The following is a 27,314-nucleotide window of genomic DNA, read 5'->3' as shown; positions in this document are numbered from 1 at the left end:
TTTTTCCCATTGTCTTCAAATCAATGTCGCAGATTCAGTTTTGCATTTTCTGCCATGTCCGTCTCTGTTATTACCTCCCTGGTTTTTCTGAGCCTACTTTTCCTCCGGCTCCTCCACTTGAGCTTTGAAAGTTTCTGCAACTAAAATTTGAAACATGCTTTTTTATAGTCGCGTTTTCAAATGGGTAACTGAAAAGTCGCGTTTTCAAGTGGGTAATTGTAAAAGTCGCGTTTCTAAGTTTAGCAATTTTTGTGATCGGGAATTTTGTCTATGTATAACAGGGTATCTGAAGAAGGCAGGGAAACATCGGTTGAGGGAGCATTCTAGAAAGGCGAAGCTTGAGGGTTTCAAGGAGACGAGGAAAAATGTTGTCCGGTCTATCGAAATGGCTTGTGGATCCCAAGCGCAACCCCCTCGCGGCTATTCATATGAAGACCATATCCAATCGCTTGAGGAAATACGGTAGGGATTTGAATTTGGGATGGTTTTTTTGCGTGGGCTTGTGTTGGTGGATGATTTCTGATTTTTTGTTTTTCATAATAATGTTTGAAAATCAGGTCTCCGATATGACGATTTGTACGACCCGATGTACGATCTTGATGTAAAGGAGGCGCTGAATCGGCTACCGAGGGAGATCGTGGATGCGAGGAATCAGCGGCTCCTGAGAGCTATGGACCTTTCAATGAAGCACGAGTATCTTCCAGAAAATCTCCAGGTATACCGATACAACAATAATAACAAAATAGCCGTATTTGGTAGAGTTGTACTATTTTCTTTTGGTGATGGAACATTAGCTGCTTGAAAGTGAGCTTTTCGTGACTGGATTGTGCTGCGCGTGTGTACATACGTGAATATATGTTTGGTGTTGCATTATATTTCAGCTAATGTGGAGTTCTTGAGTTTGGTTTATTGATTAGGAGGTAAATTTGTTCTTTTAATCCCTTTGTCTGCTTTCCTTGATAGTTTATACATGAGAAATGTAGAAATTAAATAGCTCTCTTCTGTCAGATCAGAAGCTTATAAGTTAGTGGTGATGCTACTTATTGGTTAGGCAATCTCTACTTGTACATACCAGTGCTTATTGTATATCTTGCTAAAGAATCTATTTTTATCGCCTCCTGTATATTTTTCACCATCTTTTGCCTGTTATCTTGTGATGAGCTTTTTCTTAAAATTACTCATATTCAAAGCTCATCGGAAAAAATTGCTTATGGCCTATATATGTGGACACCCATAATCTCAATCTGTTTACCAAGTAGACATATATCTTATAAGTTGAGTGAGAGGTAATGCTATAGTGCTATATTATGTATACTGTTAGTCCATTTTGTAACTTGCTGCAGTAGATGCTCTTGCATCAAGCTAGATCATTTGGAATGATTGATTTTGACCCTTTGTGATTGTACTTGTGATTTGTGGAATAGTTCAATTGAAAAAAAAATAAAATATAAAAAATGCACCTTTTACTCTCGCAAAACATCACTCCAAACCCAATTGAAACTTCAAAGAAACACCTGTCCGTGCATCCATAGTGTTAATGGCTAGTAAGTCAATTTGTAAGAGTTGATGTCTATAGGCTGATATTATTGTTTAATTTTTAAGAGCTGATGTCTTAGGCTTATATTACTGTTTTGATATTTCTGTTTTTAAGGTTTTGGTTTTATCTTTGCCTGTTCTTAATTTATAATCTATTGCTCTTCCATTTTATACAGGCTATGCAGACGCCATTTAGGAGCTATCTTCAGGAGATGCTGACTCTTGTAAGTACTCGCTTTGTTATTGCATGATGTTTTAGAGCCAGCGTGTTAAACTTAGATTTAGATGCTTATCTGAATTATTTTCTCTAAAGATGTTTATACATACTCGTTCAGTTCATTATCAATAATTGCTTTGACAATAGTTTGTTTATGAGCATCACATCTTATTAGTTTCTTTGCAAAGGGAGTTATTGTTCTTTTGGTAATATTATCTGGTGTGCAGCTTGATTTCTTCCCGGGTTTTTATGCCCTGTCCTTATAATGTTATCTGTAGGTTAAGAGGGAGAATGCCGAGCGAAAAGCACTCGGTGCATCGCCACTCTATCAGCGCACCCTTCCTTGAGTTCGATCTCAATCCATGGCGCCTGTCGCTGAATAAGGGAAAGGCAATCTTGATCCCTTACTGAGACTGGACTTTCTTTATTGTCTGAATTTTGTACCTCGTTTTTTCTTGTTGTTTGATTCTTGGGTTTAAGCATATCATTTAATAATGTTGGACCGATTAGTTGGTGCCTCCATCTCCATCAATCTGGAAAATGGCTGCATTTCTGAAGAATTATGTTATAATTTTATGAGGATTTTTATTGAGGTTCTCTCCCGGTTGTCTGAAGTAATAAGATGTGCATACATTTGTTTGTTTTCTTCTTTCGATTCATTATTGTAATATGCTAATAATTGTGGCCGATAGATATTTATTTTTTGTTTTTTATATTATATTAAAAAATAATTTTACATTCAAAATATAAAAAATATCACATCAATTATCATTGTTTTATAATTTAAATTTTATGACAAAAAATTTATTTAAATCAAGATTAAAATGATAAAAATAATAATTAAACACAAACTAGACAAATACAATGATCTGGCATAAACACAATTGATTACTCAATTACGTCATAAAATTACATTGCTATTAGTTATACATAACGATATAAAGTGCCTAATAGTTAAATATACTCATTGCCTAAATAACTATATAAGTACTGTGATTATTTTATTTTAAACACACTTAGAGCATTTAAAACAAAATTCTTGATTAACCAAAGATAATCAAATTCAAATAATAACATTTGTATATGTTACATGCCAACATCAATATGTATATATACATCTTGTTGAAGAGTACCAAATAAATTCCACATATAATCACCACCTACTCTTACATATACATCGTCTATATTAATTACATATCCATCTTCGCGCACACATGATATCTATATCTATATATACGTGCATGTATGATCAAGCAGCAGCAGCAGCTCCGCAGTGCTCATATTAGGTAACAAAAATAATCCAAAAACTATGCAAAGAAAAAGCAAGCAAATCACCTTCAAGCCTTGGAAGCAAATGGTTCATGCCTCCAACTCTGGCCTGGAAAATGCAGGGGAGATCGGAGATTGATCAATAACCATTCTCAAACTCATACCATGCGAGGCCACATTACGTAGGCGCAGTCAAACTAATAGCAACACAGAGTGTTGGTAAGTAACAAAACACATCATTATCTAACATAAAAGAAAAAGAGAGCCATCATTCAGCAAAGCACGATGTAAGCCCACCTGTATCGGCTTCAAAGTTTGATATCTATAAATGAGCCAATCTGACGATGCCAATGTTCTGTAATAAATTCAGCGCCAACGCCTGCATCTTAGAATATCAGAGTCGCATGAACACAATCATGTGATTTCAACATGTAAAACACCTCTGCCATCAAATGGAACATTCAAAAACTCATTTGCACCATAACTCATATATATATATATATATATACAACACCTGCATTGATCTTTAAAACTTGACACAAGCCAAACTTACAACAGAATGTGCTTAGCAAAAACTGAAAAGAATAAAATCGATCATTATTCAAGTACCAGAATCAGTAAAAGCAATGCAAAATGAACAATGTCTAGAGAAGAATTTGTCTACATTAATTGGTATATGAGAATTTGATACACATCCTTTTAGATACAGAATGGCAACAGTCTCAACACAAGAAGATATAATAACCACAACTGAAATTACAGTCGCAATAAAGTTTATTCTTACATTGTCAAAACCAAACATGCACGTCTAAAAGAGTCTACAAAACAAAGTGATGAGGACACACTTATTTTTACCATTATCTAACATTTTCAGCAGTTTTAGCTGAGATTAGGTTCTTCAGCTCCATCAAATGTTCGTCATTTGTAATATGGAGCATGATACGAAGATTTGTCAACAATGCTTCCTGTTCCCAACTCAAGGAACCAGAAGCATACAAAGCTTCTAGAGTTCTGCGGTAAGCATGCAACTCTAACCTACGGATACTGATTTCTACTTCCTCTTTCGGAGGAAGAGAACTACTTCTCTCAGAGCCTGAACCATAACAGGACTCAGCATCACTACAAAGGGCGTCAGTCTCTCGGAAGGGCTGTAGTGCAAAGGGAATTTGAAAGTTGTTTGGGTTTTGATCAGTGATACTACAACTACCAACAGAACATGCATCACTGTCTGAACTATTTCCTGAGTTTTTGGCCCCAACATTATCAGTTAGTTTTGCCCTCTGTTCTTGGTTAAATGATGCAATTTTAAAGGAAGCATGCATGTTTTTTTCACCCAAATATTCTTTTGGGTATGCAACAGCATCTACCTTTTCAAGAATAGGGCCAGCAACCCTTCTCTGCTTCTCGCCATCTTTCTCAAGAACTCTTAATTTTTGGGCACGGCAATGATGCATTTCAACAACCGAGGAACAATAGGGAGACATCCTCTTCTGGGATCTTGATGAGATAATATGAGACTTCCCAAATGCAGATTCATCCTTAGAGTTTGTACAATTGGTTTGGGGAACGTTTCTAGGCCTTCTGTTGAATTGTTGGGTTTGGAAGTTTGTCTTCTGATAACAATTTGAAGTAGACGGCTTGCTAGCTACAATCTCCTCTGTTACTCGGGAATTCTGCCAACAAGATTAACTAAATCGTCAGAGACTTGCAAGATTATGACAGAGAGCTATTTTCGGGGTTGCAATGAGGAGCACACTACTAAAAACTAATTAAAATCCCCATTTATATTATTTCTTCATTAAGAAAAAGGGCTAAGGTTAAGCTAGACAAATTACAAAACTCATGAGATCTGCTTTCACTAAAAATCTTTACCGTAGATTTAAAAGGAATCATGCAAAGAGCAGGAAGACGAGAGATCAACACCACAATAATTTTATAACTAAAGGCCACAAATGGAGACCTCGTAAAAGCAGAAGAAAAAGAAAGTAACAGAAAGCTACCTTCCCAATCAGAATCCAATTCCCATCTTGCCAGGCATGTCTCATCCTGATGTTTGATCCATCGGCGATGAATTCCTGAGAGTTCCCAAGTAGCCTCACATAAAATTGCTTCCGTAATGCAGAAACAACTTGGAGAGGAATCTTCTTGCTTTTAACTTGTTTTTTCCCTTCGAGAGTCTTCAGTATTACAGCATTCTTCCACGCATATTCATGAAACACCTCCACAATATCTCCAACACCACAATTTTCAAGACCTTGCACTGTGGGTGGGCATGGCCTCACAAATTTCCTTGGAACTGTCTCAACCATTTGTTGATTTGGCATAACTGGACAAGAATCGTACTGCACATGATAATTGTGTCCATTACAAGAAAGGATATTTGCAACGTGCCATGAAACAGGAGAATCCTTTCTATTCATGACCTCCACCTTTTCCCCCTTCCCCAATCTCATTCTAAGCAATTCCTCTTAGATAAATTTCAGAATCCTGGATTGAAATCATAAAAAAGTCAATATTATTCAACAAAAAATAAGTTTGGGAGCCAAACAATTGAACTGAAAACGTCATTCCAATAACAGTCGGATGATAAATCAAAACCAAACCCACATCTTACTGATAACCAACATAAATCACACCTAAACAGCATCAATTAATGTAAAGTGTTTACAGCACTACTTGAATATACAGGAACAGTATATAATATTCCAATCGTCACTAGATTAACGGAAAAACAAGCTGTCGTTGTGAAACTGAATCCGAAATATTCCAGAAAATATAAACAAAAATAAAAATCCTTCTTTCAATCCCGCGAGAATCAGCAAGCAGAAGGAATTGGAAATTATTTGCGGGTATTAACAGATCATAAAGATCAAAAACATTATAAACACCAAAAACCTCACATTCTATACCACAGAAATTAGAAATAATTCCATTACCAAAGAGCTTGAAGATTCGCAGGATTTTCCAGCAAGAAAAAGAATGAACTAAATCGTCAAAACAAACACAAACAAAAAAACAGGCGATTTAAAGAACAAGAATCAAATGCAAAAGGCTGCACAAAACTTGCGTATAAAATTCAAACGAGACGACAATCTAAAAATGATCAAACGAATTGTACTTCAAAGCCAAAATCACGAATGACTAAAATTTCACAAAATTCTGTCAACGTCGTCTTCAACTCTGATCAATTTAGAAAATCAAAACAACATGACTTTCAAATTACTCACCTTTTCTTCGAATTAACGAGGAACATTCAACACAGCACTTTGCAATCCGATCTACAATTCTACTTATCTCAAACCTAGTCTGATTTTCAAATTCTGTTGTAACTTTTTTATTATTGACAAAAACTAAAATAAAATAAAATAAATAAATAAATTTGTGGGTGAAAATAATAATAGGAGTATATAAATTATAAAAGTAGAGCCTGGGGTGCGTAAAAATATTCTCCACTCGCCTATCCCGTCGTGTGCTACACCGCTCTATTTTCTATCGCATTTTAATTTTATTTTGTAAAAATATGACAATATTTATTTTATTGGATAATTTTGTTATGAAATAATAATTACATGCGCTAAGAACATATCTATTTATTATTAATTTTTTTAATTAATTCCTTATTATATCTATTTATTATTAATTTTTTTTAATTAATTCCTTATTATATCTATTTATTTAATCGCATGCACGTTCTATTGTATGCTAATTAATTAATAGTATAAATTTAGAATATATTATTTGATGAAATTACTGCTACATTTATAAGACAAACAATGGTTCGGCTGCTAAAATCGAATTTCAATCAACTACGCCAGCAATTCAATGGTCAATTAGGTCCAAAATTAAAATAACCAAAGAAAAAAATAAACATTTAAAAGCAGCATGGTTTTAATTAATTGGTTAACTGTCCTTATTCTTTTAATTAATTAATTAATGATACCTAATTTGTAAGTTATTAGGATCAATCGGAATTTACACAACGAGCATCCGGAAAAGCAACAATTATGAATTCACACATTATAATATATATATATATATATATTCTTATCCCAATTGTGATTCATCACTGTGTTGATAAAACATAAAATATGGACTAACAATCGGACTTCTTTGAGGCCTTGAGTAAAAATAAATTATAGGTCCTATAAACACGTGATTAAAATATATTTTTAAAATAATATCACTAATTTGCATCGATTGGACAATGAATTTTAACGTGACAGTCCGTGCCTGGTAGATTTGAGAAAAAAATGAAAGATTAACTGTTTGAAAGTTCAAAAAGCGAGAAGGACTGAGTAAAAGCGAAAGAGAGAAGGTGAGCGAGTTTGGTCTAAGTGGATGGACGCAGTGCTATAGGTGTGTAGAGAATTGTAAACGACGATTGAATTTGGAAAAATGAAATGAGACCAATTAAAAAAATATATATATATATATATAATTAGAATTTTAAAATTTATTTAAATAATTATAAAAAAATATATAAACTACCAAATAAAATTTAATAATAATTATGGGTAAAATTTTAAAATTTGGGCCCGGAGCCCTGAGCAATGCTCACTCTATTGCTGCTAGGAGCCGCTCCTGAATTATTCCTTACCCTAAGTAGAATTTAACATAGAAATTTTATAACCCACTAAACCCAATATACATTAAAAGTCCAATTTAAAATTGAAATCTACAATGAATTGAATTCAGAGTGGATTAGGGATTTAACAAAAGACCGTTCCAAAGTCATTTAAATTAATATTCTTACATTAATTTTTATATATTAAATGTATGGACAATTGCTATATAATTTTAAATTAAGACATTTCAATGAAAAATAATAATATAATGCCATATGCATAAAACATGCTTTATAGTTTCTAGGACCTAAAGATTATGCCTTACTTGGTTACATATATTGTTTTAATTAAATATATTTAAAAGGTTTTTATATATGTGCTGTAAATTTATATCTAATACTATGTTGTCAACTATATATATATATATATATATATATGTAACTATGCTATTAGCAGAGTCTTGATTATATTATATCAGTATCGTAACCGTCGTCATTGAACAGGTAACATCTAGTTAATATGTGCAGTTAATTTATTTTATATATGCCCTGTAAATTTATATCTAATATGTTGTCAACTATATATATATATTATTATGCTATTAGTAGAGTGTTGATTATATTTATATCAGTATTGTAACCGTCGCTATTCGACACGTAACATCTAGTTAACCTTTAAATACTTATCAAACCAAAAAAATTACATATTATTTAAATAAACTTAAAAAATTTATCATAATATTAGTATCAGGGAATGAAGCAAAATGAAAAATAAAAAATAAAAAATAAAAAATAAAATAAAATAAAATAAAATAAAAAACATGGCTGCTAATAGATGTTTCAATTGAATAGGAAAGGAACGTCGATGCACTTGGAGACAATTAGAACAGAAATCATGGAAAATGATTAAATTACATGCTCCCTATTTATTTTATTTTATTTTATTTAAATATGGTGTTATATTGTTATAAAACGTGACTATGATTCGGCTTTGAATATATATTGTCGTTGTACGTTATTAATGTGCATCATGTATTTTGTCATTTTATTGTTGCAATATTTACACACACATATATATATATTTTTTTTTTTTCTCGTAGCTTCAATAGAGTTTGAACATATATATCGATGAAATAAAATTCTACTCTTTAAATGTATTTTTAGGGTGTGTTTGTTTGGGGATTTGGATTTTGAGTTGGGATTTGAATAGTAAAAATTTTGAATTTGAATTTGAATGGTTATATAATATGATATAAACAGGTATTGATGTGATGTTTTGAATGTAAAATTGATTTTTAGTATAATATAAAAAATAAAAAATAAGTGTTTGATTTAATAATTTTTTAAGGGAAAAATGAGATGAATAGTATAAATCTTCGCAAATCCCTCAAACAAACACACCCTTAGTAATTTTTTGTTGAATCTAATGATTTATAAATCAGACCACTTAATAAGTTATACCAGACAAATCATTTATGACAAACAAAACCAAATGATATGGCTAAGTTTGTATATGTTTTGAAATAATGAACAATGTGTAATAAAGTATCTAGTGTTACATTGAATAATAATTACTATATTGTCATCCTTTTAATTTATACAAATGAGTAAAATTTTCATGATGGTATCAACACAAAAATTTATTATGCCCATTATTCATAATGTTGGGACTCCTGTTTGTGGATAAATACATTAATGATATATCTTTAAAATTTTAAACTTTCAGGTGAAACGATTATTTTGCGCATTCGACATAATATCAGATTTAGATCTCAAATTCATAACTCCTTTGTGTAACTTCTTCAATTCAACTCCATTTTTCTTTATAATTCAAAAAAAAAAAAAATGTTTCCTCAAATATATATGCATACGAGTACTTGGTTGTAAGAATAATCTCACGCCAAGATATTCGATGTGGGACGACCAGTCGCGGTCATGTCCTTCAATTACGTCTATTTGTACATGTGTCTGGTACGACTGCTTACCGTGTCTTTAGAATTCCAGTGTCAAAGCCACTAATTAACTAATAAAAATAAAAATAAATAATTATCCCTCCATCATCTAAATAAAATAAAATTAAATTAAAACCACAGGAATCAAATATATAAACAAAAATACCTTTCAACCTTAAACACGTGACGAGAATGAGAGTCTTGGGGAGTCAAATCACTACGTTTCATTCTCTCTATTCAAACCTTGTTTAGTATTTAATTTTACTTAAATACAATTGACCCATTTTCAGACCCAAAAAAAAAAAAAAAAAAAAGACCACAGGAAAAATCAGCATTGATAAATTAACTTGACGAAAAGAAAAACAGGTGAGAAGAAAACTAGGCAAGACATATATCAGAAATTGAACGCCCATCCACATCTATACATTTTCATTTTTATTTTCTATATGTGTAGAAAATAAATAATATTATTATTTTCTCAGTCATTAATTGTCAGAGAAACTAGGAAGGAATTTCACATTGCCTGTGACTGTCTATATAAGAAGCTTTAACTTGTGTTTCTCCTACACCACATTCTTATTTCAAATTAGTAAATTAATTACTTTACATTGCTAAATTAACACAGTGCGTATATAGCTCCGATCGATCGACATCCATGGCGTCAGCTCAAGCTCAATACACTGTAACTAAGTATGAACAGGAAGGTGATCAGACTGTTCGCCCCGTCGCAAATTTCTCCCCAAGTTTGTGGGGTGATCTTTTCTCTTCAGTTTCCACTCACATTCAGGTCTCTCTCTCTCTCTCTCTATATATATATATATGTATGTATGTATTGGTGTAATTGAATGCATGAGAGAGCAGGAGGCGGAATTCTACGCCGGAGAAATCGAAGCTCTGACGGAGAAGGTGAGAGCGATGATCGTCTCCGGCGACGGCGCCGGACGCGTCGAAGAGAAATTGAACTTAATCGAAAAAATCGAACGTCTCGGAATTGGGTATCATTTTGCCGAAGAAATTGAGGAACAAGTCCTCAATTTTCACGGCGCCGCCGTCACCGCCGGCGATCTGAACACCGTCGCGCTTACCTTCAGGTTGCTCAGACAGCACGGCCATCGCATCTCTTCTGGTACCCAAAATTAAAATAAAAATAAAAAAGTATACTAATTTCATGTAATACAAAAACCCTAATCCTTAATTTTATTCATAATTTTTCAGGAATCTTCCAGAAGTTCATCGGAGACGACGGCGGATTCAAGGAGTCCATAAAGGGGGACGCCAGAGGCCTACTAAGCCTATACGAAGCTGCTAATTTAAGAACACATGGAGAAGACATTCTGGATAAGGCATTAACATTCGCCACAGGTTGTCTGGAATCCATGGCGCCCAAATTGAGGTCTCCATTAAAGGACCAGGTGACGTACGCCATGGACCAAAGCTTCCACCGCGGCATCCCGAGGGTGGAGGCGTACAGATTCATATCCTTTTACGAAGACGAAGAACATTCGAAAGACGACCCGTTATTGAGGCTGGCAAAGTTGGATTTCAATCTGCTGCAGATTCTCCATAGGAAGGAGCTTTCGGAGCTTACGAGGTGGTGGAAGAATCTAGGGCTTGTCTCGAAGCTAAGCTACGCTAGGGATAGAGTAGTAGAGTGCTATTTTTGGACATTAGGGGTCTATTTCGAACCACAATACTCACAGGCTCGGATCATTCTGGCAAAGACCATCGCCATGGTTTCTGTCATCGACGATACCTACGATTCGTACGGAACCATTGATGAGCTCCAAATCTTCACCGAAGCTATACAAAGGTTGTATTAATTAATTTCTTGCATCCATCTTTATAATTACGAACGTATAATTGAGGTTTGGATTTAATTACCAGATGGGACATTAATGAAGTGGATAGACTCCCCGATTACATGAAAATATTGTACAGTGCTGTTCTTGATCTGTATGATCAGTACGAGGAGGAACTAAGCCACCAAGGACGATCATTCGCCGTCGATTATGCGAAATCCAAGGTACGGATTAAATCTTATTACGATCAAATGATTCGACCCTTTTAATTTGTTGGGGACTTTCATTCATAGATAAATAAATTAATGATTTGTTTCCTTAAAAACTTGAACTTTTAGATGAAACCGTCATTATTTTGTACATCCGACATAATTAAAAAGGACTAAATTTACTAATGTTAATGTCGTTGTGTATTTATGAATGTTTGTAATAGATGAAGGAGATAGCGAGGAGCTACAACGTCGAGGCAAAGTGGTTCATCGAAGGATTTATGCCATCATTCGACGAATACATGTCGAATGGTTTCATTACAAGCACTTACTACCTGTTGGCGGCGACATCCTTTGTTGGTATCGACTACGCTACTAAACAAGATTTCGATTGGCTCAAAAATAAGCCCAAAATTCAAGTGGCTAATGTCACCATTTGTCGTGTTGTCGATGATATCGCCACCTATGATGTAAGTACATACATAAAATCAAGTCAAGAGGCATGAAATATGAAGGATGACTATAATTGCATGTATGTAATAATTATTATAAAAAATTCAAATGCTGACTAATGACTCTAGCTAGTCTTGATGATCGATGATCTTCTAATTTGCTTGTCTAATTAATTTTATTTTTATTATTTACTATTATATATTTATAGATTGAGAAGAAAAGAGGACAAAGCGTGACGGGGATCGAATGCTACATGAAAGATTATGGGGTGTGTGAAGAAGAGGCTATGGAGGCATTTCAGGACATTGCCGAGAATGGTTGGAAGGACATAAACAAAGAACTCGTCGATGAGAAATCGGTGAGCATCGACATTCTTACAAGAGTGGTGAACTTGTCACGATTAATCGACGTCGTTTACAAGCACAATCAAGATGGATACACTCATCCTGAGAAACTTCTCAAGCCCCTCATCACTGCTTTGCTCGTCCAACCTTTGCATCTGTGAAGGAATTATAGCTCAAGTGGTTGAATTATTATTATTTTTTCTTTCATATGTGGGAGAAAATATATATATTTAAAAAAAAAAAAAAAAAAAAAAAAAAAGAAAACCCTTTGCACCTTAATTACTTCAAATGAATGTAGTGATTCATTCAATTGGTCATAAATAATTTTATTTAATTTACGTGTGTTTTGTAATTAATAATGTTTCCATGCAGCTTCCTTAATTAATTTTATCTTGTTTTTGTTGCATTCATCTAAAACGCGTTTCAAGGGGATGAGTGTGTCTGAATAAATTTCATCAAGACGTAATTAATGCTCTACAGGTCTACCGCTTGAACCTAAACATCAAATCAAACACCTATTTTTTATTTTTTATACTATACTAAAAATCAATTTTACATTTAAAACATTGTATCAATCCATATTTATATCTCATCGTACAACTATTCAAATTCAAATTTTTTACTATTCAAATCTCAATCCAAAATCCAAACCCCAAAACAAATATTTTGCATAATGTATATATCAAAATATTACTATTTTTTACATAAATTACAAATATCTTATGTATATATACATAATGTACAAATGATAAAAAATATCAAATTATTTTACACATTTTGCTAATTTATAAAATACTCCCTCCGTCCCGTAAGAATTATACTATTTTTCCATTTTGTTCATCTCAAAAAAAGATATAATTTTTTAATTTAGTAATTGTACTACCTACCTAATATAATTAATACCCTTACAATTTTTAATACTCGCTCCATTTCGTAACAAAATATCCATTTTCTTTTAGTAACTGTAGGATCTACCTAACATTACAAATATCTTTACAACTTACAATATATTACACAAATGTCATTACATTTATATCATACCTACTAAAAAAGATTATTTTAGTCATTTCTATTTTATTTTTACTATATCCCAATATAATACTAATATTTATAAAACTACGTGCAAAAAGCAAATTGATAGTTCTTTTTGGGACGGAGGGAGTATCACTACAAGAAAAAATCATTTTTGTAACAAAACGTTTTTGTCTCTAAATCTACTTTTTTCGTTACTAATGACATTAGAGACAGAATTAGGAATGGAATTACGTTAGCTACGTGAACTTTAGGGACGGAATTCCGTTACAAATATATTATTTTTTTGTAGTGTATATTACACAAATTTTTTTTTTTTTATCACACAATCTAAAAAAGGCAATTTTATCTTTTCTACTATAAACTAATATAATATTAATATTTAAAAATTTATGTGAAAAAGCAAATGTTATTCTTTTTACAGAAAGGAGTAGCTAATACAAAAATTGTACTACCTCTGTCCCATATATCGTGTTTGCTAAATTGTAGATACGATATTTTAGAAAGGATGTAATCAGTAGATAATTAAAAATATATTAGTGAAAATAATTATAAATTAAGATTAAGATAACTAATTAATTTAATTAAAATTAAAAAAATTAAAAAGTTTAAAATGAGATTAAAGTGTGTAATCATTTTTAAAAAGAAAATGACATGGAATATGAGACGAAAAGAAACGATAACGTGAACATGGTATGCGAAACAGAGGAAGTAACTTGGAAGACAAGAAGAAGGCAATGGAGGTTGACGGGGCCATTTATTATGATTTATCAATGTTGACTTTAACAGGTCAAAGCCCGAGGACGCGCGTTGACTAGCTTTTATTTATAATTTTATTGCTAAACTTGCCCTTTAAGAATCAACGCACAAAAAATTAACACATTAAAAAGCTATCAATAAATTTCCTTTTTAGTGAGTTCGCTGGACTCTAAATTTTATTATTATTATAATATAATCTCTATGATTTTTATAAAATGTTATATTTGATAATTATTTAAATATAACATACAAATGCAAATAATTTTTTGTCATAACAAATCGACGGAAAATAATGATGTGAAAATAAATTAAACCTTATATTTATATTTGAAGAAATTGTACAATTTTGCAAGTTCATGTCAGTATTTTTTTGTTGTTTAGTTGACGGTGGGACCAAAAAAAAGATAAAGTTTGATTATTTTGAGACAAAAAAAATGATGAGTTTTGATTATATTGAGACAAATAATGATGAATTTTGGTTATATTTGGACGGATGAATTTTAGTTATATTAGGACCACAAATAATTTTTTCCCTATGTTTTATATAAATATATATATACGTGTATGTTTATATATAATCTCAACTGTTGTATAACAAAAACTGAAATTAAAAATTTAAAAATAATAAAAAAAAAAAAAAAAAAAAAAAAAAAAACATAAGTGTCATATCTACTATAAGTAGCAAAGTCCTAAAAAAGAAAAAGAAAGAAAGGGAAAAATGAAAAAATAAATAAAAATGGCATAGTCCTTCCTATAAGTAGCAAAATGAAGTTTAACTATAAAATTTGGGAGATTAGGCTTTAGACTGGGCTTTTGAGCCCATCAAATAAAATGATTTCATATCCCTGCGACGGTTGACGTCTTCGATTTTATTTTGTTTTGTTTTTGTTTTTTTAATTATTTTCGTCCCCAAATCGAAAATTAGGTTTTACTCCGTCTTCCTCAAATAAAACATGGAATATCTTTTAGCGTGGTCGAATTTCAAGAATTCTTCTTGTGTTGTTTTGTTCTTTTGGGATTGTTGGTGGCATATTAACAAGGGCAATCAAGCATCTGCAATTTGCGAACAGACCGCCATAGACGAACTCTGAAGTTTAGTAAAGAAGGAAAATCCATTGTTTATTACACGTAAAAGTAAAGACGAGACAAAAAAATGAAGGAAATAGTTGCAGAGAGCCAAAACAAAAGAAACTATTTAACACATCATTTGTATTACTATATCTTGAGGCCTGTGTATGATCGGAGAGAACCCTTTGATCATCTCCTCTGGAAGTTAAATGTCTTGATGGAGAAGGCGAAGATGAAGGCGAAAAGCGCGACGAATCCGAGAAGCACGCCTGCAACCATTCCCGTCATGCTGTTCTTGAATCCAAGGTACCTGTTCAAGAACTGCTCCACTGTCTCCCCAGTTCCGTCCATTAGATCCTGAATATCTCCATATTGTGTGATGATCAAACCATACAAGGAGTAGGCCATCGGATTAACCCAGTAGTACCATCTCCACCATATCGGAATGCTCTGTTGTTCATAAAAAACTCAAACTTTAATTTATCTATATAATTTCTTGAATGGCATGCATGTACAATGTATGTATGTAGGTGCAAGAACAAGTACTCACCGGCCGGGGGACGACGAATCCGGAGAACAAATTCCATATAGCGTAGAAGAACGACGATATAATGGAAGAAATGTACTGGTTAGGAGTGACGGCTACGGTCATCATACCGTAGAGCACGAAATAGAGCAACGAGAAGAAGGTGAAGAAGATGAACCAGAAGAATTTTTGAGCAGTCCAGTCGAAGCCCATCATCGCATACACGATGGTACCGTAAACCACGGATTGCGAAAAGATGTAAGGTATCTCGATGAGGAACTGCAAAAGATAGGATCTTGCACGTTAAGGTTCTTGTCTGAATTCGAATTATAGGAACGAAAGTTGTTGTTAACTTATAATCAATCACTCACCTGTGAGAATGCATAAGGCAGGGGAGAGTACATTCCGGCTGCTTTTTCTCTGTAGAATACGGTTCGTTCGATGGCCACCACCGGCTGCACTGTCGAGCCATACTGAAATCCCAAGAAGTTGATTGCAGCATACATAGAACCCATGGCGTTCATGAGATCTTGCTGAGTGTTCCTGAGATTAATCGTTGCAGGGCGTTAGCGTTTGATTGAAAAAATGTCGTATTTGTCCAAGTCTTTTTCTAACATGCTTACCATTTGGAGCCGATGTCCCAAAATATCGTGCCAAATATGAGAGCTATGAAGGTCGTAAACGAGAATCGGACGGCCGTGTAGGGAGTGTTTCGCCAATACGACCAATGTTGCTTCCACAGGCAAGCGATGCATTGCACGAGGAAGGATTGGGAGTATTCCGTAGGGAAATATAGATCTTTCGTGCCGGGGCGCGGGACGCCTAATTCCTTGATCAAGTTCTTGTTCCTCCTACAAGATTCGTTCGATTCAAGAATGTTAGGTTGTAATGAAAACAGAGGATAGTCAAGTTTTGGCTATGGAGTTTTGAACTCACATGAACAAATCTGAGTTCTTGTAGTGTTCGGTGAAATCGATTCCCAAGATCTGTTCTTGCGCCGAAGTCGTGACTTCCAACATCCAAGTAGCGGGATTGTATCCGTCTTTGATCTTCGGGACTCCTTCGACTGATTCAAAGTACTTGATCAAATGCGACGAGTTCTTCCCCAATGGTCCGACGTATATCTCTTTTCCTCCTCGCTTCATCAGGAACAACTGCAGATCGTTTCGCATGTCAGAAACAGAATCCATCGGAATCTATCTGATTTTAGTCTTTTCGAACGACATAGTATTATTACCTCATCGAATGCTTCAAATATGTCGATGCTAGGCTGATGGATGGTGCACACGACAGTTCTTCCCGTGTTCACGGTGTTCCTTACAGTTCTCATCACGATTGCAGCTGCTCTCGCATCAAGCCCTGAAGTCGGCTCATCCATGAATATGATCGAAGGGTTCGCCACAAGTTCGACTGCAATTGTAAGCCTTTTTCGCTGCTCGGTTGAGAGGCCGTTGACGCCTGGCAGCCCGACTAGCGCGTGTCTCAACGAGTTAAGCTCTACGAGCTCCATTACTTCCTCGATGAACGTCTGTAAGAACGAAAGAAGAGAATCAATACATATTTCGTTAAGGCAGCCGATCCTGCACTGATCTCTGGCTAAGTCAGTATAGTGTTAATTTGACGGAATCAACATATACTGTAGGGGTAATCAGATGTTTATACATATCTAGTATATATTGTATTATAAGAGATTATATGCTGTTTATCCGGGGTCAAATTAGCATGAACCATGCTGATCTGACCGAATTAGCAGCTGAATCAATCCCTTTTGTTAAGGTTGTAATGTAGGGAACTAACCTTTCTTTTTTCGGCATCGACATCTGATGACAACCTTAACCAAGCCGAGTAAACGAGGGACTCGTAAACAGTGACATTGGGGGAGTGGATATCGGTCTGCTCGCAGTATCCGGATATCCGAGCAAAAGTTGCGTGGTTCTTGGGATACCCTGAGATTGTGATGTTTCCCTCGATGTATCCCCCGGTTTTTCTGCCGGCTAAGACATCCATCAAAGTTGTCTTCCCGGCGCCGCTGACGCCCATCAGCGCTGTAAGAACGCCGGGCCTGAAAGCTCCGCTGACTCCTTTCAAAAGCTCTAGTTTATCGTCCGTGGCGCCCTGTGCTTTCATTTCCTGCAGGATCGAACATTAATGGCATTGTCGAGAAGTTAAAACAGCACGACATTATCGACAACTATCAGAGCATACCTGCGGCATGTCGACTGAGTATCTAACATCATCGAATGTGATAGAATGTGGTTCGAAGGGAAGAACCATCCCTTTACTTTGGTTGTTGCTGCCTTCTGGTGTAATAGATTCTGATCCATCGCGTGCGCCGGCATTGTCCTGACCGGAAGCTCGGCTGGTTGCAGCGACTTTGTCTTCCTTGGCTTCTTCTAACAATGTGGCTTGAGGCTTCTCAAAAGCTGCAGCATTGATGTAAGAAAATGGTTAGTTTCTGCAACATGATCCATTCTATAGGACAACAGAGGCTTCTTCAATTACAGACAGCCGGCGGAGAAACTCACGGTTGAGGAATGTAAGAGATGCGAGGAAGAGGGTGTTGAACAACAACACGAATCCGAGGGATGCTCCAGCTCCGATCCAGTACCAGCGCGACTCCGGGAAGAATCCACGCGATTCTGTAACAAGAGTTCCAAGTCGAGTTCCATTCACTATCTGCAAATAGAAAAAAGTTAATATGGTTCGATCTTAAGCGCGCGACGCGAAAGAAGGATCGAAGAAAATGTCGCTTACCATGCTCCAGCTATGGCCGGTGAATTCGTTGACAAGAATGGCGTTCTGAGCATACATCAATGGTGAAGACCAGAAGCCCCACAGCCACCAGTCCTTGACATCCTCTGCAACAACAAATCAAGACATCCGAGGTGAGATCGAAGAATTTTTCTCATCTACTTATGTAAGAATTCGACACCGATCTTCAAAATCCATACCTCGCGAAAGAACAAAGCCACCCAATGCAAAGAGCATGAGCAATGCAAACAATCCGAACGTGTTCGCTATGATCATGTTCCTACCGGCTGCTCCAATGAATCGAAACAGCGCAGACGCGTACTGGTGAACTAATAACAGCAACAGGTACTGCTTCAGAAACCTGCAACACAATGGCGTAAACTCTAAATCAGCCATGGATCGTTTACAAAGAAGTCGACGCAGAAATTAATCTGTTTATGCGATGCGTACCTTCCCACATTCGGATCAAATCCGATCACATAATAGGTAAGGAATGTCCATATCCCGACTTCAACGAACGTGATTGGTATTTTCAGGACCCACGACGGAATCCCATAGGCCCAAGCGGGGAAGAAGTACATATCCCGTTGCTTGTAGAAGACGGGGAGCTTGTAGATCGTCATCGAAAGCTCTGAAATTCCGTTGAACATGACCATAATGATGGAGAAAAAGAGCGCGCCGGAGAATATGCCTCCATCCGCCACATTTTTCCTCGGCATCTCTGTACGGAAGAAGACTGTCATTGCAATGAAAGCCATCACGACAATCTGGAAGATCTTGAAGAAATACACAAATGAGTTTCTCTTCATCAGCAAGAATTCTCTGTCTGCACAGGCTTTCAGTAGCTCTTTCTTCCCGAGACCGAACTTTGTGGTCGCCAACGCAGCTGGATGGCTTTTGCTCTTGTCGAACGGAACTGCAAGCTCAACCCCGACTTTCCGACCTTCAGAATACGATTGGAACGCCTCTGCGAATTCAGTGACTGTGACGAACCGGTAAGGCTCGTCCCTGCGTGCCCAGTATTGCTCCTGATCTTTCTTCGACGTTACCTGAAATGTAAGTTTAGAACAGTTCAGTTCATTGTCGTAACTTCGAATCTTTTTTGTTCCTTTATTAGGCTTACTTCTTGCAAGAAATCCGCGACTCCTTTTCTCTCCGGGCATTTGAATCCCATCGACTCCATAAAGCCGAGCACGCCCTCTCGAGGGCCTTGATAAACAATCTGGCCATCGGCCAAGAGCACGATGTCGTCAAACAGATCATACGTCTCGGGGGCAGGCTGCAACAGCGAGATGAAAGCAGTTCCCTTCATAATGTGCACATGTTGCCCGAGCATGTTCACGATCTGGTAAGTCGTCGAGCTATCCAATCCGGTCGATATTTCGTCCATGAAAAGCGCTCTGGTTGGTCCGACGATCATTTCACCTGTACATGTTTATGTTCGAACATTAAATGAAATGCACAAGATCTTGATTCGTGTTAGTCGAATGTTTGTTTACCTGTAGTGACACGCTTCTTCTGCCCTCCCGAGATCCCTCTTATCATTTCGTCTCCGACCAATGTGTCGGCGCAGATGTCGAGCCCCAGAACCTTAAGAACATAGTCTGTCACAACACTTGCTTCATCTCCTTCACTAGCTGCGGCCTATAAAGATCGAATATTGATCGTTAATAAGATTCAAGCCAACGCGCACATGGTTCGATCTTTATTATACGATGGAGATAAATCGAGAGCTTCTTACCTTCATGAAGATGTCGACGTCGGGATCTGGTTTAATATTAGCTGCCTTTTCTCGTCTCGACAATTCTGCGAGCATCTCTGCAAAATCGAAACTCTTTACAGTTAGCCAACAAAATCCAAAAGATCGAAACTTGAATATATACATTAACTATAAAACTGTATTTAACTAACCGTAGCGCGAGCCGACGCCCTGAACTCTAGCGGAGAAGGCCAGCGTTTCTCGGACAGTCATTTCTCCTATATGCAAATCGTGCTGGCTTATGTACGACGATGTTCGTTGGGGGACAAACTCCTCCATTCCATGTCCATTATAAGTTACTTTGCCGGAAACCTGATCGATAACATTCATGTTAGAAAAAAGTTCTCCTCGCAAAGCAATCAACCAATTAAGCCTGAATTCGATCTACCTTTAGACTCTGATCGAGCTTTCCGGCCAGAGCCAACAACAGCGTTGTCTTCCCCGAACTTGGAGGGCCTAAAAGCAACGTCATCCGACCTGGCTTGATGATCCCGCTGACATCCTTAAGAATGGTGAAAGGCTTCTTTCTGTTGGGGAGTATATGAAGTGTATTCAAAATTCCCTGAAAAAGAAAGATCGATCAAATCCAGACGTCGACAACCTTAAAAGAAACTGAAATTCAGAGAATTTCGATGTCTGAATACGGTGGATACCTCGACCATATTGATGTGGAAGTTGACAAAAGTAGGCAATGCCCTGCCTGCACTGAAAGCTTCTGCATCGATGTTCAGATGTTCGTATCTGACTTCGATCGTCGGCATATCGATCCCAACTCTGTCGATTCTTTCCTTGAGCTTCATCAAGAACTTCTCATTATCTTCCTCGACAGTATTAACGAGTCTGGCTATCAAATCATTTTTGTCCCCAAATCCAAGGCTATGAACATCGATTTCATTGGCACCTTTCGATCCAAACAGTAGCCCTTTCCTGAGACGATCGAACGTCGGGAGCTTTTCGAGGGCGGCCCATTTCAGGGCCTCCTCGTCGTCCTCGTCCCGAGCCGACCGGGAAAAAGCTTCGATTCCGGTGTTCCTCCATATGGTCGAACTGGCAGCACTTCTGAAGCTCCCCGATGCCCTTTTGCTTGCTCTTAAGCTATTACTAGCTCGAAAAAGATCCCCTGAATCCATTCTAGGTTTACCAGCACAACGTGCTGAAATGAATCGAATCTCTTACACTTTTCCTTAAATCCTTTTTTCTTGTTCGATTTGTGTGTCTTAATGAATGAATGAAAGAATGGAGGATTTTTGAATTGCAGAGTTGCTGGATTCGGGGAGAATTGGAGAGCTTTATATAGGTCTGCATTATGGAGTCAAGCTAAGGCTGCTGTCTTTCGATAGTTTTCAATGTTGGGACTTTTCGTTTCAGATCTGGGAAGACACCTTCGTCGACCTTGCATGGCCCATCCTTTGAATGTTCTATGGATTCTTCAATTATTACACGTGCGTCCCTGTCCCAAGGTTAACTGTAGTTTTCTCATTTGGCGTGCTAAATCGAGGTTTTACTTTTAACCCTCGAACTTTGTACATGTTCCATTTTCACCCCCGCGTTTTCCACCTTTGCTCGTTTGGTCCTTTGATAACCAAAACCGTGTACATATTATTTTTCAATCATTTTGAATAATCTATGTTTTATTTTATTTTTTATTTTAAAAAAAAATAAAAATTACACGTTTTAATCGGGAATATATGGCGGTTCAGAGTTGAAATAAAATATTAGAATGGGTATATTTCTATGTATTTGACCATTTTTATTGATTTATTTTTTGTACGAAAATACGTCAATGAAGACGTATTACTGCATCTGCGAACACTTCGTTGTATGCCACGTGTCATGTTTTTGTTGGATGAAGTTTTTTTCGTCAAAATTTTCAATGCGTTTCTAGAAGGTCAAAAAACAATGCATCTATGTTGGCTACGACAATAGTTGACCATAAGCAACTAATTCAAACTATTTCAATTTCTTTTAGAGATTTTTTTTTTTTTTTCAAATATTTAATTTTCATCAATTTTTATAAATATATTATTATTTCTAAATAAATATTATATTTAAATTACTATTCGAAAAAAAAAAAATTAAAATCAAAATTTAAAAACAAATCAAATATTGTTTCTTTTACATACGTTATTTTCTTCAATTAATTATATAAAACATATTATTTGGCTAATAGTCATATGTGATGCTGATTGAAAGTATAAAATTTGTTGAGCATATTATTACATAAATTTATTTAGTTACATCTTATTCTCGTCTATGTTACTATGTATATGAGATGAAGGTAAATATGCATCTGTTGTTCATTAATTTAATGATACTGTTATTTAATAATAAATTTCTTGTTAAGTTACTATTCCTATGTTATATATGTAAAAGATACTACAAAATAAATATTTTATTATTAATTATTTTTTTTTAAAAAAAAAATCTCATTTAATTTATTTATAATTATGAATATATGACATGTAAATTACAAATACATAAGTTGTCAAAACGTACTACAAAAATTATTTTTATTTCTAATTGTAAGGCCTTCTAGAATTTACATTAAGTATTTTATATATATATATATATACATGTCACTAGTCTTCTTTCTTCCCATCTTGTTGCAGCAAAAGTCTTTCAGAGTTCATATCTATATTATTATTATTATTATTATTATTATTATTATTTCTAGAAGCAAGGTATTTTATTGTATATTTTATATTATCATTATTTATCAATTACTGGAGGCTAAAACGTGAGGTTACTATTTTAATTCTAGAACCGTTAGGGATAATATAAATATTAATAATGAGTTAAAAAATGATAATATTAAAATTCGCAGTCGCTGTCAAAAATAATATTATATATTGTTTTAATTAAGAGAAGTCTATGATTAGGGTAGGTAGAGGAGTGAATAATTATTATTTATTTTATCTAGTAGCCATCCACAATGGATTTTTTCTTTATGAGGAAAACCTCCATATTTAAAAATATAAATAATACTTCCACCGTCCACTTATAAAGTATACAATTACTTTTGACACGGTGTTTAAGAAATAATAGTATTTTAATTTTGTGAAAAAAAGTAAAGTATTTAATGAAATGTTTACTTTGTAATTGGACGTCCCTAAATAGAAATATGTATACTTTCTAACTGGACGGAGAGAGTATATATATAAACTAATAAAATATAAATAAAAGAATCTTTCATTAAAATCAGTAAAGATTCAATGATTTTTTTTTTTTTTTTTGGTACTTGTGATTTGTTACTATATTACCTAATTTTGTATTAACCATATATCTTTATTTTCAATTTTCCTTTTAATAATAAACAGATCTTATTTATTTTAAATTATTATGAGTATATATTAAATTTTTATTGCTGAAATAATGATGCCGAAGGGTACATTAGAACAAATACACTGGTGATGTTTTAGACAGTTTCTTTAAATAGAGTTATGTAAACGAGGGCTAGTGGTAACATGGATAGTAAACTTGTAATTCTGAGATTATTAATTCAAATTTTGATCTCTCTTCAGGTCCACTTGTCATACATGATTAGCATAGTATAACTTAGTTTATCGGATCTAATTTGCAGAGTTCAACTGCGATTTCAAAGTTATAAAAGAAAAGAAAATAGAGGAACTATCATACTACAATATTTTTTTATTTTTTTATTTTTTCACAATTTGTGCAAAATAACTCAATTTTCTCTTTATTTTAGGACGTATACAAAAATCATTAAAAACTACTATTATATGTATTTGGATGGAAAATTACTTAGATCAGAATATATATATATATATATATTGACAGCTCATCAAATAGAAGTTTATTTGTTTTTTTCATTTTTTTCAACTATTGTGTTGCTACTAGTTGTTGATGGTTTAGGATGTAAGAATTACAATTGAAATAGTAAAATTTAGTTTCTATTATAGTAGTGTTACGTACAAAAAAAAAATAATAATAATAAAAATAAGGATAACAGGATTTTAAAGAAAGTTAGACACAAAGTCGGGTGGAAAAGGAAAAAAATTTGCATTTAGGTCGATTGGTCAGGTCGGTTGGTCCGGTTGGTTGGTCCGCGGTCGGATAAGCAGGTCTGGTGGTCCAGAGGTCGGACGCTAAGGAGGTCCGGAGGTCAGCTGCTACAGAGGTTGGCTGATAGGGAAGTCGGCTGGTTTGCGGTCGGATAGATAGGTCGGCTGGTTCGCGGTCGGACAGACAGGTCGGTTAGTTCGCAGTCGGATAGATAAATTAGTTGGTCCACGGTCGGATAAGCAAGTCGGTTGGTCCGCGGTCGGATAGACAGGTCGGGAAGTCCGCGGTTGGATAGACAGGTCGGGAAGTCTGTGGTCGGATAGGCAAGTCAGTTGGTCCGTAGTCGAATGAGCAGGTCGGCGGCTATGAAGACGGCCACTACGGAGGTCGGCGAAGTAAGGTCTGGTAATTGATTGCCCATTTTAGTGAACAGTAGTTTGGTCGCTTGGTGGGGCGGTCAATGAGTCTTTTTGTCTAGCGACCTGTTGGTCTCTGATTTGGTCGGTTGGGTTATGAGGTTGGCGAGGCGGTTGATGTAACCGACCAGACGACATTTCAAAACATTTCGTCTTAGGCGGTTGACGGCGGTTGCTGGCGACGGTTCCAAAGCGTCTTTTCAAAGAATATTTAAGGATTTAAATTTTTCTTCTACAATCATTTTCAATCAACTTCAACAAAAGCAAAATCAGATTTGGGGATCACCACTTTAAATTTTCAGCATTTTAATTTCCAGTTAATCTTTTTATGTACTGTATAGTGTTTAGAGATTCATAATTTCAGTCACTGATTAATGAAATTTGAGGATATTTCCATATGTTTGAATTTTACTTTTTGTTTGTTGAAAAAATACATCAAAAAGTAGTATTTCCTTCGTCCCACTTATCGTATTCATCTTTTTATTTTCGTTCGTTTCATTTATCCTGTTATTTTCTTTTTTTTTTATAAAAGAATTATACATTTTAATTTTATTTTAAAAATTTAATTTATATATATTTTTAATTTTAATCAGATTAATTAGTTATGTTAATCTTAATTTAAAATTATTTTTATTACAGAATAATTATTTTCACTAATACAATTTTTTAATTATTTACTAATTATATCTATCCTAAATTTTCATATTTATCGTAAAAATGACACGGTAGCCGGACGGACGGAATACTATTTAAGCCTGGCATTATTAATGGGAATGTGATTTGATTTCATCATGATCTTATCACTGAAAGCCACACCACATTTGCTGATGATTCATTTATTCTATCAATATTAGAAGATTGGACAGGTCAATATGTAATTGTATTACACTCTGGTCTGACCCACCAAATTATCATACATTTATTAATCATCTCCGACAAAATATTTTTGGTCATTCGTTTGTTTGTTTTTGCTCGGGATTTACACTGGCGGCGGTCCTGTTCGTAATCGTGGAGCCGAGCCGAGCCGAGCCTCTTTATAGTTCAAATAATTCTCTAATCAATAATATTAGCCGCCACTACTTATAACATAGCTAAAAAAATTAATATAATTATATATATATATATATTTCTAGCCATCCACTGTCACTATTTATTTCAATTTTTAGGGCAGACATATATCCTACTGTATTAGACCATTTTTTTTTTTTTTATGACATGAGAATCCGTGCGTTGATTTTCGATCCAATCTAATACTCTGCAAACTAGGCTCGACGAAAAAATAACTATACGATCATTATTATGTATTGGGTTGGTTTAGTTTTGGGGGCTGGGCTCTGACCCAATCCTATTTGTTATTCCAAAAATAGAATGACACTGTAGCTAATTTCAATTTTGAACTTAGGTTTTTTTTTTTTTTCTTAAATAGTAATAATTATTTTAAAAAAAATATATATATTTTTTTATATGAAGTATGAAGAATAATTTAATATAAAAAAAATAATATTTTGTCTGTTTCGAATAAATTATTTAAAATATATTAGTAAAAATAATTATTAAATAATATAAATAATATACATAAATAGTTTAATTAAGATTAAAATAATTTTAAATTATTTATTTTAAAATATAATTAAAATTTATAATTATTTTTTTTAAAAAAAATTAAACTATATGGACAAACCAAAATAAAAAAAAATAAACAATTTATGTGGGATGAAAAAAATAGATTATATTAAATTGTTGATTTTTTGTGACTAGATATAATATATATATATATATACACACACATTGTTTTAATATGTATATATATTATACTATATTTATAGAAAGTTATGCCATTAAACAAATAGATTAAGTAAACAAATTAATAATGTAATTTCATGAGAAGATAATACTCTCTTATACATTGAGTAAAAAGTACTGGTAATTTTTTATTTTTTTTTTGTCCTTATGAGTGTATTAATGTAAAAAGTAGTTGTGTAATAATAATGAAAATGTAAAAATAGTTTTATAGTGATATGGTTATTTATGAAAATAAACCATTGTTTTAGGATAGACAAAAATGATAAACAATTGAAAAAAAGTGATAATTTCTTTATATTAAAAATAATAATATATACTCCCTCCGTCCACAAGATAAGTATACATTTACTTTTGGCGCGGAGATTAAGGAATAATAGTATTTTAATTATAGTGGGTAGGTAAAAGTAGTGAAATGACATTTTTGCCCTTACTTTTTTGGTATAAAAGTAATGATGTGATGTAAAGTAAGAGTATTTGTGGAAAAAATGAGGTATTTAATGAAATTGTTACTTTGTAATTGGACGTCCAAAAATAGAAACATATATATTTTCTAGCTGGATGGATGGAGGGAGTATTACTTTTTTAAAAGATAATACGTGTTGTGGTTCAAACTTTGAATAAGGTTATAAATTTAAATTTTCTATAATATAATCCGTCGAGGGTGACTTGCGACAGCTTATATTAATAAGGGTGTGTTTTTTTTTTTTATCAATTTTTACCCAATATTTATTATTTATTATATATTTTTATTTTTTTATAATTAAATATTCAAATATTTAAAATTTAAAAAATTTATTATTCAATTTTCAAACCAAAATTTAAACTCCCAAAATA

General features: G+C 34.3%; 4 protein-coding genes across 5 annotated transcripts; 2 read left to right on the top strand and 2 right to left on the bottom strand.

The window, feature by feature from the left end:
• Positions 1-289: 289 nt before the first annotated feature.
• Positions 290-2,402, top strand: LOC127265760 (cytochrome b-c1 complex subunit 7-like). The gene is made up of 4 exons (XM_051295742.1): positions 290-462; positions 558-715; positions 1,713-1,760; positions 2,032-2,402. The coding sequence occupies exons 1-4, from the start codon at positions 366-368 to the stop codon at positions 2,098-2,100; spliced, it is 372 nt and encodes a 123-aa protein (XP_051151699.1). The 5' UTR covers positions 290-365; the 3' UTR covers positions 2,101-2,402.
• A 1,201-nt stretch (positions 2,403-3,603) lies between these two features.
• Positions 3,604-6,407, bottom strand: LOC127265734 (uncharacterized). Of its 2 annotated transcripts, none has more exons than XM_051295696.1 (3): positions 6,250-6,407; positions 5,023-5,509; positions 3,604-4,695 (listed from the first exon to the last, which is right to left on the bottom strand). In XM_051295696.1, the coding sequence occupies exons 2-3, from the start codon at positions 5,473-5,475 to the stop codon at positions 3,880-3,882; spliced, it is 1,269 nt and encodes a 422-aa protein (XP_051151653.1). In that variant the 5' UTR covers positions 5,476-5,509; positions 6,250-6,407; the 3' UTR covers positions 3,604-3,879. The 2 variants fall into 2 exon arrangements, with proteins under 2 accessions (XP_051151653.1, XP_051151655.1); XM_051295698.1 differs by lacking the exon at positions 6,250-6,407 and adding an exon at positions 5,959-6,176.
• Positions 6,408-10,134: 3,727 nt separating this feature from the next.
• Positions 10,135-12,607, top strand: LOC127265677 (vetispiradiene synthase 2-like). The gene is made up of 6 exons (XM_051295612.1): positions 10,135-10,325; positions 10,400-10,664; positions 10,754-11,348; positions 11,423-11,561; positions 11,771-12,016; positions 12,208-12,607. The coding sequence occupies exons 1-6, from the start codon at positions 10,194-10,196 to the stop codon at positions 12,502-12,504; spliced, it is 1,674 nt and encodes a 557-aa protein (XP_051151569.1). The 5' UTR covers positions 10,135-10,193; the 3' UTR covers positions 12,505-12,607.
• Positions 12,608-15,211: 2,604 nt separating this feature from the next.
• On the bottom strand, positions 15,212-21,517 carry LOC127265568 (pleiotropic drug resistance protein 1-like). The gene is made up of 18 exons (XM_051295418.1): positions 20,892-21,517; positions 20,627-20,800; positions 20,391-20,550; positions 20,221-20,297; positions 19,979-20,123; positions 19,603-19,904; positions 18,930-19,528; positions 18,680-18,840; positions 18,483-18,586; positions 18,254-18,404; positions 17,934-18,151; positions 17,526-17,858; positions 16,966-17,256; positions 16,665-16,882; positions 16,352-16,579; positions 16,100-16,271; positions 15,753-16,007; positions 15,212-15,652 (listed from the first exon to the last, which is right to left on the bottom strand). Exons 1-18 carry the CDS (start codon positions 21,366-21,368, stop codon positions 15,392-15,394), a joined length of 4,326 nt encoding a protein of 1,441 aa, XP_051151375.1. The 5' UTR covers positions 21,369-21,517; the 3' UTR covers positions 15,212-15,391.
• Between the last annotated feature and the right edge of the window lie 5,797 nt (positions 21,518-27,314).

The sequence above is a fragment of the Andrographis paniculata genome, unplaced genomic scaffold (genome assembly GCF_009805555.1).
Source record: "Andrographis paniculata isolate CXL003 unplaced genomic scaffold, ASM980555v1 Contig73END, whole genome shotgun sequence".
NCBI lineage: Eukaryota > Viridiplantae > Streptophyta > Magnoliopsida > Lamiales > Acanthaceae > Andrographis > Andrographis paniculata.
Note: the sequence above shows the minus strand (reverse complement) of the source record. Positions and strands in the feature narration are given on the sequence as shown.

What these genes read in the sequence shown, in the direction of transcription:
- LOC127265760 (XM_051295742.1), top strand. Translation starts at nt 366, where the DNA reads ATGTTGTCCGGTCTATCGAAATGGCTTGTGGATCCCAAGCGCAACCCC. An exon ending in CAATCGCTTGAGGAAATACG is followed by an intron (nt 463 to 557) that starts GTAGGGATTTGA and finishes TTTGAAAATCAG; the next exon opens with GTCTCCGATATGACGATTTG. An exon ending in TTCAGGAGATGCTGACTCTT is followed by an intron (nt 1,761 to 2,031) that starts GTAAGTACTCGC and finishes TGTTATCTGTAG; the next exon opens with GTTAAGAGGGAGAATGCCGA.
- LOC127265734 (XM_051295696.1), bottom strand. Translation starts at nt 5,475, where the DNA reads ATGAGATTGGGGAAGGGGGAAAAGGTGGAGGTCATGAATAGAAAGGAT. An exon ending in ATTGGATTCTGATTGGGAAG is followed by an intron (nt 4,696 to 5,022) that starts GTAGCTTTCTGT and finishes TCTTGTTGGCAG; the next exon opens with AATTCCCGAGTAACAGAGGA.
- LOC127265677 (XM_051295612.1), top strand. Translation starts at nt 10,194, where the DNA reads ATGGCGTCAGCTCAAGCTCAATACACTGTAACTAAGTATGAACAGGAA. An exon ending in TCGATTATGCGAAATCCAAG is followed by an intron (nt 11,562 to 11,770) that starts GTACGGATTAAA and finishes TGTTTGTAATAG; the next exon opens with ATGAAGGAGATAGCGAGGAG. An exon ending in ATGATATCGCCACCTATGAT is followed by an intron (nt 12,017 to 12,207) that starts GTAAGTACATAC and finishes ATATATTTATAG; the next exon opens with ATTGAGAAGAAAAGAGGACA.
- LOC127265568 (XM_051295418.1), bottom strand. Translation starts at nt 21,368, where the DNA reads ATGGATTCAGGGGATCTTTTTCGAGCTAGTAATAGCTTAAGAGCAAGC. An exon ending in CCGGCCATAGCTGGAGCATG is followed by an intron (nt 18,405 to 18,482) that starts GTAAGCGACATT and finishes TTCTATTTGCAG; the next exon opens with ATAGTGAATGGAACTCGACT. An exon ending in TGGGACATCGGCTCCAAATG is followed by an intron (nt 16,272 to 16,351) that starts GTAAGCATGTTA and finishes GATTAATCTCAG; the next exon opens with GAACACTCAGCAAGATCTCA.